Raw genomic sequence first — 13775 nt, 5'->3', positions numbered from 1 at the left:
AATGATTTGCATTTTAATGAGGTAAATAAGTATTTGACCCCCTCTGCAAAACATGACTTAGTACTTGGTGGCAAAACCCTTGTTGGCAATCACAGAGGTCAGACGTTTCTTGTAGTTGGCCACCAGGTTTGCACACATCTCAGGAGGGATTTTGTCCCATTCCTCTTTGCAGATCTTCTCCAAGTCATTAAGGTTTCGAGGCTGACGTTTGGGAACTCAAACCTTCAGCTCCCTCCACAGATTTTCTATGGGATTAAGGTCTGGAGACTGGCTAGGCCACTCCAGGACCTTAACATGCTTCTTCTTGAGCCACTCCTTTGTTGCCTTGGCTGTGTGTTTTGGCTCATTGTCATGCTGGAATACCCATCCACGACCCATTTTCAATGCCCTGGCTGAGGGAAGGAGGTTCTCACTCAAGATTTGACGGTACATGGCCCCGTCCATCGTCCCTTTGATGCGGTGAAGTTGTCCTGTCCCCTTAGCAGAAAAACACCCCCAAAGCATAATGTTTCCACCTCCATGTTTGATGGTGGAGATGGTGTTCTTGGGGTCATAGGCAGCATTCCTCCTCCTCCAAACACGGCGAGTTGAGTTGATGTCAAAGAGCTCCATTTTGGTCTCATCTGACTACAACACTTTCACCAGTTGTCCTCTGAGTCATTCAGATGTTCATTGGGAAACTTCAGATGTGCATGTATATGTGCTTTCTTGAGCAGGGGGACCTTGCGGGAGCTGCAGGATTTCAGTCCTTCACGACGTAGTGTGTTACCAATTGTTTTCTTGGTGACTATGATCCCAGCTGCCTTGAGATCATTGACAAGGTTCTCCCGTGTAGTTCTGGGCTGATTCCTCACCGTTCTCATGATCATTGCAACTCCACGAGGTGAGATCTTGCATGGAACCCCCGGCCGAGGGATATTGACAGTTCTTTTGTGCTTCTTCTATTTGCGAATAATCGCACCAACTGTTGTCACCTTCTCACCAAGCTGCTTGGCGATGGTCTTGTAGCCCATTCCAGCCTTGTGTAGGTCTACGATCTTGTCCATGACATCCTTGGAGAGCTCTTTGGTCTTGGCCATGGTGGAGAGTTTGGAATCTGATTGATTGATTGCTTCTGTGGACAGGTGTCTTTTTTACAGGTAACAAGCTGCGGTTAGGAGCACTCCCTTTAAGAGTGTGCTCCTAATCTCAGCTCGTTACCTGTATAAAAGACACCTGGGAGCCAGAAATCTTTCTGATTGAGAGGGGGTCAAATACTTATTTCCCTCATTAAAATACAAATCAATTTATAACATTTTTGACATGCGTTATTCTGGATATTTTTGCTGTTATTCTGTCTCTTACTGTTCAAATAAACCTACCATTAAAATTATAGACTGATCCTTTCTTTGTCAGTGGGAAAACATACAAAATCAGCAGGGGATCAAATACTTTTTCCCCCCACTGTGTATATATATATACTGTGTATATATATATATATATATATATATATATATATATATATATATATATATATATAAAATAGTGAAACATTTAAAAAGTTAAAATTTTTTGATAAAACTAGGCCTATACTAAATATATTCACGTCACCAAATAAATAGTTAAAACAAACAGTTTTGCAATGAAGGTCTGCAATAGGCTCAACAGCACTCTGTAGGGTAGCACCACCAGTTTCCGTCTTCCTCTGGGTACATTGACTTAAATACAAAACCAAGGAGGCTCATGGTTCCCCCCCTTCCATAGACTTACACAGCAATTATGACAACTTCTGGAGGACAACCTATCAGAGTTCTTGCAGCATGAACTGCAATGTTGTCCACCCAATCAAAGGATCAGAGAAGAAATCTAGTACTAAAAGCATAAGCTACAGCTAGCTAGGACTGCAGTGTATAAAATGTGGTGAATAGTTGACTCAAAGAGAGAGTTGAACAGTTTTGAACAAATTAATTTCTTTAAAAATGAAGGAAAGGCCAGAGAGAGAAAGAACTATAAATAGTTCTATAATTTTTTTTAAACTTTCACTTTCAGTTAACTAGCTAGTTTAGCCTACTAAAACACCCGGCACCAAACAGAGGGATACTATGTTAGCTAGCTGGCTATGGCTATCCAACACTTGAACTCTTCCAAGTCAAGGTAAGCTTTTGGTTTTATTAAATGGTTGCTACTGGGTGTAACTTCTTGCTGACTGTACACTGTACTGCATGATTGTAGCAGGTTTACTAACACGTTAGTTCTAGTAGCTATATTGACTATGACATTTCTAATGTTGTTAGCGAATATGGTGACAACGATGTAGGCTGTGTGTAGCGGTTAGCAGTTATGATAGGAAGGTTTGGCTTGGAACGTTTTTTTAGCCTGGACAGCTGATATGTTGTGCACTGAAATCCAGAAGCGAACGGAAAAGGTGGTCGGAGGAAAGCGTGTAGATGCGAGAAGGAATTATACAACGATCAAAATGTTCATGCTGTTTGTATGTGGCTGCTATGAAAGTGAACTGTGTTTGCGTGTGATCAAGGGTGTATTCATTTCCCCGATTCTGCTGAAAAACATTTCTTCAACAGAAGCAAACAGAACGAAACAGGGATAAACATACCTGAATTTGTCCAATAGAAACTCTCGTTTCCAACTGGTGGACTAGCGATTACACCCTATATCAGCTAGGTGCAGGCAAGAGTGTGCAAGGCGGTACTGAATGTGTCACTGTCACCTCGATTACTCACATTTTTCCCTCGACCTGTGCACCTACGTTGTAAACTTTCATTCGTAGGCTAGGTTTTAGCAACCTCATGATTGCTATTGGGAATATTTGAGAATCATGTAGTAGCCTAAACCGATCGATGTTACATTGAGCTGGGTGAATGGAATATGAATTACAGTCATCCAATATGCTGTAATAGAAATAAGGCCATGCTCATAAAAAAATGATTGGCCTCCCTCATCTGAAACATCAGCAACCACCACTGGTGAAATACTGCTTGTATAACACATAACACATTACATGACATGCTCATTCGCATTTTCTCAAGAGAGGCTGAAAGAAAGAAATCATATTTCTCCACTCCTGTTCCTGAGACTAAATTAACATTTGTTGTATAATTTTACTGCAAGAAATGCATAATTCTGCATGAGTTAATATTATATTTGTGAGAGGTTATTGGCCTACAGTCAGTGTCCATATTTCAGTTACTATTCCATATAAATTTAAATTAGGAATATTCTGTTTATTCATGGATACAGGAATACTCGTGAGCGGGATATCAAAGGTGCATGTAAACACTTTATCCAAGACTTTAAGCGGTGTATGCGCTATGAATACTGTGCACGTGGTCACTATTCTAATCCAGCACCACTAACACATCACTAAACTAATCAAAGGTTGAGCAATTGAGCCTGGGGATTAAATTAGAGTTGAGTTGGTGAAACTAGTGTGCTAGACTAGCACAAAAAAGGCGCACTTCTAGCATCCCTTGCCAGAGCCAAGCGCAGCGCACACAAAAACCCAATCTACATGCGTGACTCGTGAATTTCTCATATTCCCGCGCTCATCGCGGCAAACAAACGTAGCTAGCGTTAGCTCTTCTGATATCTATCTATATATATATTATTATTATTATAATTGTTTTTACAAATGGCAACTGGACATACATCTATATGGACGTTGAAACGATTTGGACGTTTTTTGCCTGGGACCAAAGAAGACGGCGGTAATCCATGGAAGGTGACATGAAGTTGTCTAGTCGTGAATTTTGTCCAACGTCTGTGTTGTAGGAGATAACGCTAGCTAAAGTTAGCTATCTAATGCCACTTGCTAGCTAGGCTAACCAAACGTTGTTTAGAAATTTAGGCTAGTTTACTACATTAGCAAATAAAAGAGTTATAGGCCTACACTTTACATTATGGTCATTGAATGAACTTGCCTCAGATGTGATGTGAATCATCCAGCTGTAGATGTTGAAAATGTGTCTTGAAACTTCTCTAGATGTTTGAGCCCAGTGAAAGCGCGGGTGAATTGGTGTTCACCATTGTGGAATCTGGTCACATGTTGGTGTCCCAAGGCCACGATCTTCTGGTAAGTGAGTTGAGGTCTAACTATATTATATGTCCTTTGATGTCAAAAACTCAAGTCATTCCTGGATGGATCTGGATCTAGTTTTTACTGTCTTTTATCTGGACTCGCACATTTCATGCATCCACATCTCTAGGCCAAATAACAATGTATCCAAATAAGATAAAATAAAAATAAAATATCCCCCAATATATTCAATAACTCATTATTATATACCAAATTATTGCCAAATGTACACTCCATAGACATATAATAACAGTTATTGTCCAACCTGTTGGCCTAATTACACTGACTGTACAAAACATTAGGAACACGTGCTCTTTCCATGACATACTTACCAAGTGAATCCAGTTGAAAGCTATGAACACTTATTGATGTCACATGTTAAATCCACTTCAATCATTGTAGATAAAGGGAAATTTAGATATAGGGATTTTTAAGCCTTGAGACAATTGAGACATTGATTGTGTGTGTGTGCCATTCAGAGGGTGAATGGGCATGACAAAAGATTGCAGTGTCTTTGAATGGGTTATGGTAGTAGGTACCAGGTACACCAGTTTGAGTGTGGCAAGAACTGCAATGTTGCTGTGTTCTTCACGCTCAACAGTTTCCCGTGTGTATCAAGAATGGTCCACCACCCAAAGGACAGCCAGCCAATTTGACACAACTGTGGGAAGCATTGGAGTCAACATGGGCCAGCATCCCTGTGGATCGCTTTCAATACATTGCAGAATCCATGCCCCAAATAATTGAGGCTGTTCTGAGGGTAAAAGGGGGTGCAACTCAATTTTAGGAAGGTGTTAATAATGTTTTGTACACTCAGTTTTGTACACTTATTTTTATTATCAAATACTAACTCAGGCTTGTCTAAGCTTAGATCTCCATTATTTGGCTTATCGGCAGATGGCCTAGCTATGGATACAATTGTATGTTTTTGCAACAATGTTGGGAAATTACTTGATTCCAAGTCCTTAGAAATACAGGGAACAAGAACAAATACTGAACACCAGCTATGTTGCTGTACTTTTTTTATTTATTTTACTAGGCAAGTCAGTTAAGAACAAATTCTTATTTTCAATGACGGCCTTGTTCAGGGGCAGAACAACAGATTTTTACCTTGTCAGCTCAGGGATTCGATCTTGCAACCTTTCAGTTACAAGTCCAACACGCTAACCACTAGGCTACCTGCCGCATCTATTCTGTACACAGAATAGTGCCTGTGTTAGTGTGCAGTTTATCCTGTGTCTTCTCAAGGTTCACTGCTAGACTCTGTGTGCAGCTGAGAGACTCAGCAGGAATTGCTGTAGAAACACAATGGCCATAGCTGCACAATGCCACATCGAGTGCTGGATGGAAAGTGGCTACAGCCATCTTGTTGAGCCAGGGTGCCAGGCAAGGCTACATGCTTATTCAGGTCAGGACACAAAGTGCTCTCTGACAAAAGGGGATAGCGGTCATTGATAGATCGGCGCCCTTAATCGTAACGCTCTTGAGTATCTTTCAATAAAGGGAGATTTACAGTAGTTCACGGTGGCTGATGCCAGGGGAGTCCCAACTGAATGATGATGCCATATTAGGATGCACCATGGTGGAGGAGAGAGGGTTATCGAGTGTAATCATCCAGATTACTCCTGATTCTAAAATATGGTTTAATAGGGTCTTTCTCTCAGTATTTGGAGGAAGGATTGGATTGGGATTATAGAAAATGGAACCTCTCAACCTGACTAAGAAAACGATTGGCTATGCCTCACAGAATGACTTGAAGGCAAGTCTTGTTAAAATTATGTAATGTGATGCCTTCCTGATATGATAATTTTCAACTAAAAATACAAATTTGATGTAATCCCTTCAGAACATCTCAGCGGAGTAGGAAAATTGAAATCTGTTTTGAATCTGGAAGTACGGAGCTGAAGTGTAATGTTTTATGTAACAGAGCTGAGTAGAGTATCCATCCCTCCATTGTGCTGAAGTCCATTTGAAATGGAGAAACGTAACTTGCAGTATCTATATCACTAAGAAGGATATGTTGCTATGGTAAAATGTTATTCCAATTATCATTTCATAAAGCTAGCGTTTCCCGGTGCTCAGGCCAAGGTCCAACACATTTTCTATCATTAATAATGTGCAAAACGCAACTGCTGTCTCCTGTCAATACATCAGGTATTATTGACCTATATTTCGCTGGTACATTTCAACGCAAATTCCAATGCTGAAGAAACTACTAAACAGAATAGTGTTTAAATAGATTTGTACTTTAGTTGATGTTAAATAGTTATAAATTGTAAGGTGTCAGATGACATCTGAAAGTATTCAGTGTATTCAGGAAAGTGTAATTTTTCACTTGGTTAGAAAAGTGCTGATTCATACTAACTAAACTAACACCTATTTTTATTAATTGTATCCTAATCATGGAGAGATTTCTACTCAACAGACTTTAGTTGTGTTCGAATACCCATACTAACATACTGTATACTACATACTTAATGAGTATATACTACATACTATATACTATTAGTTCATTTTAGTATATTGTAAACAAACCGTATCATTTCAGTTCAGTGTACTAGAGCTTCGCCTGTCTACCTGAAGTTGATGCTGTTGCTATGCAACCTCTTGCTAGCTTGTTAGCATAGGAAATGACTAGCTAAACATTTTACGATTTCGGTTGTGTTCGTAAATTCAATCTGGAGTGCCAGTGTGTGCTCTGGGCGTTTGTAAATCCAAATTGTCAGATTGTCCGTTCATAAATTCGGAGCGTTCTGAGTGCACACTGGACACTCTGGCCGAGGAGTAGGGTTGATCCGAGCGTTCAATGGCAGTCAAGCACCCAAGCTAACGTTGGCTAGCTACTTCCAGACACAAATGAGACTGAGAGAACACCTCACTCTGACCATTTTACTTGCCCTAGCAGAGCTGGTTATGCTGTTTTCATGTTATCTAGAGCGTTGGTGACTGTAACTGCTGCTGGCAACAATTTATTTACGCTTTTTTTTTTGCCGACGTTTACTGACACTGGCCATATTCAACGGGTGTTGAGCATTCGTAAATTCATCAGTTATTCTGCGCGAGAGTGCTCTGAAATCGGAGTAGATAGCCAGAATGAACAATGTCCATACCACTTAGCTAAGAATTATGTAAATGTTCAAGTCAATAAACGTTGGGTAGTTAGTCAGATAGCAGATAGTTAATAATACTGCCTGGCAAGTACGATATATTTGTAGCCAACTAACGTTAGGTACAGTTGAAGTCAAGTTTACATACACTTAGGTTGGAGTCATTAAAACTAGTTTTTCAACCACTCCACAAATTTCTTGTTAACAAACTATAGTTTTGGCAAGTCGGTTAGGACATCTACTTTGTGCATGACACAAGTAATTTTTCCAACAATTGTTTACAGACAGATTATTTCACTTATAATTCACAATTCCAGTGGGTCAGAAGTTTACATACACTAAATTGACCGTGCCTTTAAACAGCTTAAAAAATTTCAGAATATGATGTCATGGCTTCAGAAGCTTCTGATAGGCTAATTGACATCATTTGAGTCAATTGGAGCTGTACCTGGGGATGTATTTCAAGGTCTACCTTCGAACTCAGTGCCTTTTTGCTTGACATCATGGGAAAATCAAAAGAAATCAGCCAAGACCTCAGGAACAAAATGGTAGACCTCCACAAGTCTGGTTCATCCTTGGGAGCAATTTCCCAAAATCCTGAAGGTACCACATTCATCTGTAAAAACAATAGTACGCAAGTATAAACACCATGAGACCACGCAGCCGTCATAACACTCTGGAAGGAAACGCTTTCTGTCTCCTAGAGATGAACGTACTTTGGTGTGAAAAGTGCAAATCAATCCCAGAACAACAGCAAAGGACCTTGTGAAGATGCTGGAGGAAACAGGTACAAAATAATCTATATCCACAGTAAAACGAGTCCTATATCGACATAACCTGAAAGGCCGCTCAGCAAGGAATGACCATCGTTATGTTTGGAGGAAAAAGGGGGAGGCTTGCAAGCCGAAGAACACCATCCCAACTGTGAAGCACGGGGGTGGCAGCATCATGTTGTTTGGGTGTTTTGTTGTAGGAGGGACTGGTGCACTTCACAAAATAGATGGCATCATGAGGTAGGAAAATTGTGGATATATTGAAGCAACATCTCAAGACATCAGGAAGATAAAGCTTGGTCACAAATGGGTCTTCCAAATGGACAATGACCCCAAACATATTTCCAAAGTTGTGGCAAAATGGCTTAAGGACAACAAAGTCAAGGTATTGGTGTGGCCATCACAAAGCCCTGACCTCAATCCTATAGAAAATTTGTGGGCAGAACGTAAAAAGTGTGTGCGAGCATAGAGGCCTACAAACTTGACTCAGTTACACCAGCTCTGTCAGGAGGAATGGGACACAATTCACCCAACTTATTGTGGGAAGCTTGTGGAAGGCTACCCAAAACGTTTGACTCAAGTCAAACAATTTAAAGGCAATGCTACCAAATACTAATTGAGTGTATGTTAACTTCTGACCCACTGGAATGACCCTCTGATCCAACAGGTCCCAGACGTGCTCAATGGGATTCAGATCTGGGCTCTTCACTGGCCATGGCAGAACACTGACATTCCTGTCTTGCAGGAAATCACACACAGAACAAGCAGTATGTCTGGTGACATTGTCATTCTGGAGGGCCATGTCAGGATGAGCCTGCAGGAAGGGTACCAAATGAGGATGGAGGATGTCTTCCCTGTAATGCACAGCGTTGAGATCGCCTGCAATGACAACAAGCTCAGTCCGATGATGCGACACACTGACCCAGACCATGACGGACCCTCCACTTCCACATTGATCCATGAATCCGACTATTTTATTACCTTTATTTAACTAGGCAAGTCAGTTAAGAACAAATTCTTACTTTCAATGACGGCCTAGGAACAGTGGGTTAACTGCCTTGTTCAGGGGCAGAACGACAGATTTGTACCTTGTCAGCTCAGGGATTCGAACATGCAACCTTTCGGTTACAAGTCCAACGCTCTAACCACTAGGCTACCCTGCCGCCCCTACCCTCACCCCTGGTGAGACAAAACCGCGACTTGTCAGTGAAGAGCACTTTTTGCCAGTCCTGTCTGGTCCAGCGACGGTGGGTTTGTGCCCGTAGGCGACGTTGTTGCTGGTGACGACCTGCCTTACAACAGGCTTACAAGCCCTCAGTCCAGCCTCTGTCAGCCTATTGTGGACAGTCTGAGCACTGATGGAGGGATTGTGCGTTCCTGGTGTAACTAGGGCAGTTGTTGTTGGCATCCTGTAACTGTCCCGCAGGTGTGATGTTCGGATGTACCGATCCTGTGCAGGTGTTATTACACGTGGTCTGCCACTGCGAAGACAATCAGCTGTGTGTCCTGTCTCCCTGTAGCGCTGTCTTAGGCTTCTCACAGAACGGACATTGCAATTTATTGCCCTGGCCACATCTGCAGTCTTCATGCCTCCTTGCTGAATGCCTAAGGCACGTTCACGCAGATGAGCAGGGACCCTGGGCATCTTTCTTTTGGTGTTTTTCAGAGTCAGTAGAAAGGTCTCTTTAGTGTCCTAAGTTTTCATAACTGTGACCTTAATTGCGTACCGTCTATTAGGGGTTAGTGTCTTAACAACCGTTCCACAGGTGCATGTTCATTAATTGTTTATGGTTCATTGAACAAGCATGGGAAACAGTGTTTAAACCCTTTACAATGAAGATCTGTGAAGTTATTTGGATTTTTACAAATTATCGTTGAAAGACCGAGTCCTGAGAAAGGGACATTTCTTTTTTTGCTGATTTTATATACTCAATTCACGTCACAAATAGTACGGTTAGTATGAGTATTCGAACACACCTTATGACTCGATCAAAACGAATATTTAGTACAACAACATTCAGCCTCCAACAGCTGTTTGTTTGAGATGGAAGTTATCTTTCCAAAGACATACTGATGGCATGATGCTGATCACAGGGTCTGGATGGGTTTCTGAGTCAACAGAGCCCCCTGCAGGCGTGTTATGTCATTTCAGATAATTTGAGATTGCTCCTGCTAACCAAAAGTAGAGCTGTGATTGCTGCATGCTCCGTCTGATACTAATTGACTTTTATGTCTCATTGAAGACATGAGGATTAGCTATGTGCCCTATCCATTATGACTTTGATTTTACTACTGACTTTTGACTGTTTGTTTACAAATGTTAGTCTGTCTGATTGTTGTGATCCCGCATTTTTCAGGATGGGTTTTCCTTACTTGATGCTCCAAGCTTCCTCAAGGTTCAACAGAAGTCAGATACCCTGCTGTTCCGTCTGACTGTTAAGGTGGGTTGCGAAAGTTATATTCTTGGAGATATGTCATATATAGATTGTAAAGCCTTTATTTGCTTTAAGAAACAACACCAATTTTTAAATAGTAGCTAGCTAGAGTATACAAGAGTCTACATACCAATTTGTATTATTATTCTAGCACCTAGTTTTATATGAAACTTCGGCTAATGTTGACTACAAGGCAACACCGGAATTTTTGTCGGTAATTTCCTCATTTTTTGTATAGTGGCAGCTTTATTTACCGTAGCCAGATTTCACACTGACATGAGTGTGGCAGACCTGATGTTTGGCAGGGGTGGCTGTGTTGAGACAACAGTGTAATTGGTCATTAAATGGCCTGATTTAAGGGGATCTGAGGCCTGACACGATGCATTTTAACAGTCTTGGAACAACTAGCTGGCTGTGAGCGGTGCTTTGGTTGCCCATGTTCTGCCAAGGGCCTGGCTTGTGAGTGATATGTAGGCTAAATAAGTGGTCTATATAAGTGCCACTGATGAATTGTAAGTGGCGTGTCAAGCTTGTAGTCTGCTGGTCAAGATTGTCTCAGTAGCGTCGAAGAGGAGATATAGGCTAGCTCTCAAACGAAACAATGCTGTGTATGTGCAGGGGGAGAGCCGTCTGATCAGGATGCAGTTCAGCGGCAGCAGGGCTGAGGCCCTGGAGCAGTGTAGCAGTGCAGTACTCAGACTGAAGGAGTACCTGCCTGTCACCACACAGGGGGGCCCCCCACCACCACCACTCAGCTGCCCCCCAACACCCAATCAACCCCCTACCAAGACCACTGCACAGGATCAACAGGTACTTAATAACACATACACACTGAAAACATGTAGCTACGTATTGCATCATGAAAGTGTATTTTGGAACATCTGAATTGGAACAGCTCCTGCAATACATTAACTAATTGAAATGAGTGCATTGCATGTTTGTTTTTTTCACCTTTGCTGCTGTTCTTATTTTAAGAATGTTATTCTTCATAATATATGAAGCAAACTATAGTTGTCACTAAAGTTGCTGTTGTTACAGTAAGAATCACCCACTAGATGGTGCTATTTACAGGCATGAAAACAATATAGCTTGTTTAATACTGAACGGCCCTGGAACCAACTAGGTTAATATGTATATTATGTATGAAATAATGACAATGTGCGATATGTTAATCCTTAACCTCCCCACACAGAAGGGGGAGAAATTAAACCAACAATAAACACCATCACATTTGAAAAGCTCTGTTAGGATGAATGGGCCATGATGACTGAGGGAAATCATTCAATAAAGAATAAAGCTATGATGCAGCTTAACCTCCCTTGGTGTGTTGCCATGTAAAGTCCTGTGGCATTAGTAACATCTCTTTTAACCTTGTCATCAGGCGGGTGCTGGGGAGGCTATGGCTACTGAACCGGAGGTCGTCCAGGGCTCTTTATCCATCAAACGTCTTACCCAGGTAGGTTGGTACTGACGCAACACAGTGATTAGATAGATGACTGATGAATGCTGAGGGTGATGATTCATATAATGATCACTTGATGGAGTTTGACAATCACGCAAGGTGAATAAATAGTAGCTATTTAACATTACTGCTCTCACCCACTGAGCTTGAATGTAACATACACTTCATGGGGTTGTAGTTATTCCCCACCACTACTGAAGTGTAAAGTAGGCCAATGAAATAATGAACACCTCACTGACTTGGGAGATTATAGTTAGCCAATATCATGGCTTTACTTGTATACAAACAAATGAACCGGTCCCTGGTCTATTTTTTTCTCAGCACTTCCTGGGCGAGCATGGTCTGTCCTTGCCCCTGGCGTACCGCCACGGTGCTCTGTCCCGTGGGGAGCTGGAGCCCTTTGTCCGCCTGTGTCTTTTGGACCCCAGCTTCCCTGCCTTGGTGGAGGAGGTGGAGGGGGAGCTGAGGAGAGTGCTCCAGGACTGAGGAGCTGGAGCTCATCAACACAAACAGCCAGAGAGAGACAGGTCAACTCACTACACACGGTACACATGTGGGTGGGAGGTGGGTTGTGGAAGAGTTGGGGGTTGGGTTCTTCATGCTGCTGATTGTGTAAATGTGTGCTGGAACATAGTGATCATTGTGTTGTAGGAGGATATTTAAACCGGCACAAATGTTGCAGTTTCTAGAAAGGATTTTCGAGGCAAAGAAACAAAATGTATTTTGGAGCCTTTTATTTTCAAAAATGTATTGGTCTCGTATGTTATTGGTCTGATGTTTTATTGTGGCTAGAGATACCGTAGCTCCTTCCATTCCCATCCTAATGTCGTTCCATTTGCACTGCAATACACATGGATACACTGTATTTATAGGACAGGAGTCATGCAGCTACAGCAGTGCATTTTGCTATACCAGCTTCCAAGTGATCGCCACAATATTAAAGCTTCACTGAGAAAAACAAACTACCCCCAATATATCTATATATGAATACATATTGCATAGTATAATAGCCATGCTGTACAATTTCAGAAAAATAAAAATGAATGAATTAAGTTGGGAAATATAAAATGTATTTTTTTCTTTACATACAGTATTTGCTATTGTTTGAACACTCGAACCTCAACATATACAAGACATCCTAAGTTACTCTGAAAAATAAACACTTAATTGTCATTTTATTTATAACTAGATAGATATATAGTAGTCATTTTCAAGTAAATACTGCCAGACATTGAATCCCTTGCATCACATTTTCACTATAATGGCTGTTAAGAGTGGACTTTCCTTTCACTAAATCAAACATAGTTTAATGACAATGAATCACCTGTACAAAGTTATTTAAGAATATAACAGTATTTTTCAGTTCAGGACAATTTCATAAAAAAACATAATTCCTTTGGATGCAAAATAGCCACACAGACATGAGGGAAAACAACAAAGTCTATTCTGGGCATCCTATTGCGTAATAATTTGCATGCGTTTTACATGATATGTAATACAAAAGGGATCACCTCTGGTTGGAGGACATGATAAAATGAATAAAAGCGACATCAAACGGCACACAAAAAAAGATGTGCACACCTTTCGTGATGGAATTAGTCATCTCTCCGTCCAGGACTGTTCATGTAAGACTGAATAAGGCATGCTTAAGACAGCCATCTTGTTCTTTTCTGCCAGTGTTACGCTGTTATTGTTTTTTTCTCATAAGAGAGAGACGAGATATGCTTCATTAAAAATTGCCTGGAGCTCCCTCCTCAGATACCTTCGTGTGGTCAAGATATGCAGTTAGTCATCTGTTAATGAAAATCAGGGAGGAGGAAGGAATTAGTATAACCTGTGCACATTATCACATTCCTACAGTATATCACTTAGTTCCCTGTTGACTTCTATATGCCTCAGATTCCTTTTTCTAAAGGCCAGAATACT

The 13775-nt window shown here is 41.2% G+C and overlaps 2 protein-coding genes across 5 annotated transcripts in view; one reads left to right on the top strand and one right to left on the bottom strand.

The window, feature by feature from the left end:
• The first annotated feature begins 3550 nt into the window (after positions 1-3550).
• On the top strand, positions 3551-12904 carry rec114 (REC114 meiotic recombination protein). Its single transcript, XM_014126756.2, has 6 exons — positions 3551-3718; positions 3980-4069; positions 10310-10393; positions 11006-11197; positions 11769-11843; positions 12171-12904. Exons 1-6 carry the CDS (start codon positions 3629-3631, stop codon positions 12333-12335), a joined length of 696 nt encoding a protein of 231 aa, XP_013982231.1. The 5' UTR covers positions 3551-3628; the 3' UTR covers positions 12336-12904.
• nptn (neuroplastin) overlaps positions 12567-13775 on the bottom strand; it is a 38859-nt gene continuing 37650 nt past the window's right edge. For 3 of the 4 annotated variants that reach the window (XR_001318971.2, XM_014126629.2, XM_014126628.2), the window contains exon 9: positions 12569-13642. The gene's annotated coding sequence lies outside the window, so the exon portion shown is untranslated. 4 annotated transcript variants of the gene reach the window in all.

The sequence above is a fragment of the Salmo salar genome, chromosome ssa11 (genome assembly GCF_905237065.1).
Source record: "Salmo salar chromosome ssa11, Ssal_v3.1, whole genome shotgun sequence".
NCBI classification, from domain to species: Eukaryota; Metazoa; Chordata; class Actinopteri; order Salmoniformes; family Salmonidae; genus Salmo; species Salmo salar.
The sequence above is the reverse complement of the archived record's forward strand: the minus strand, read 5'-3'. Positions and strand labels throughout refer to the sequence as shown.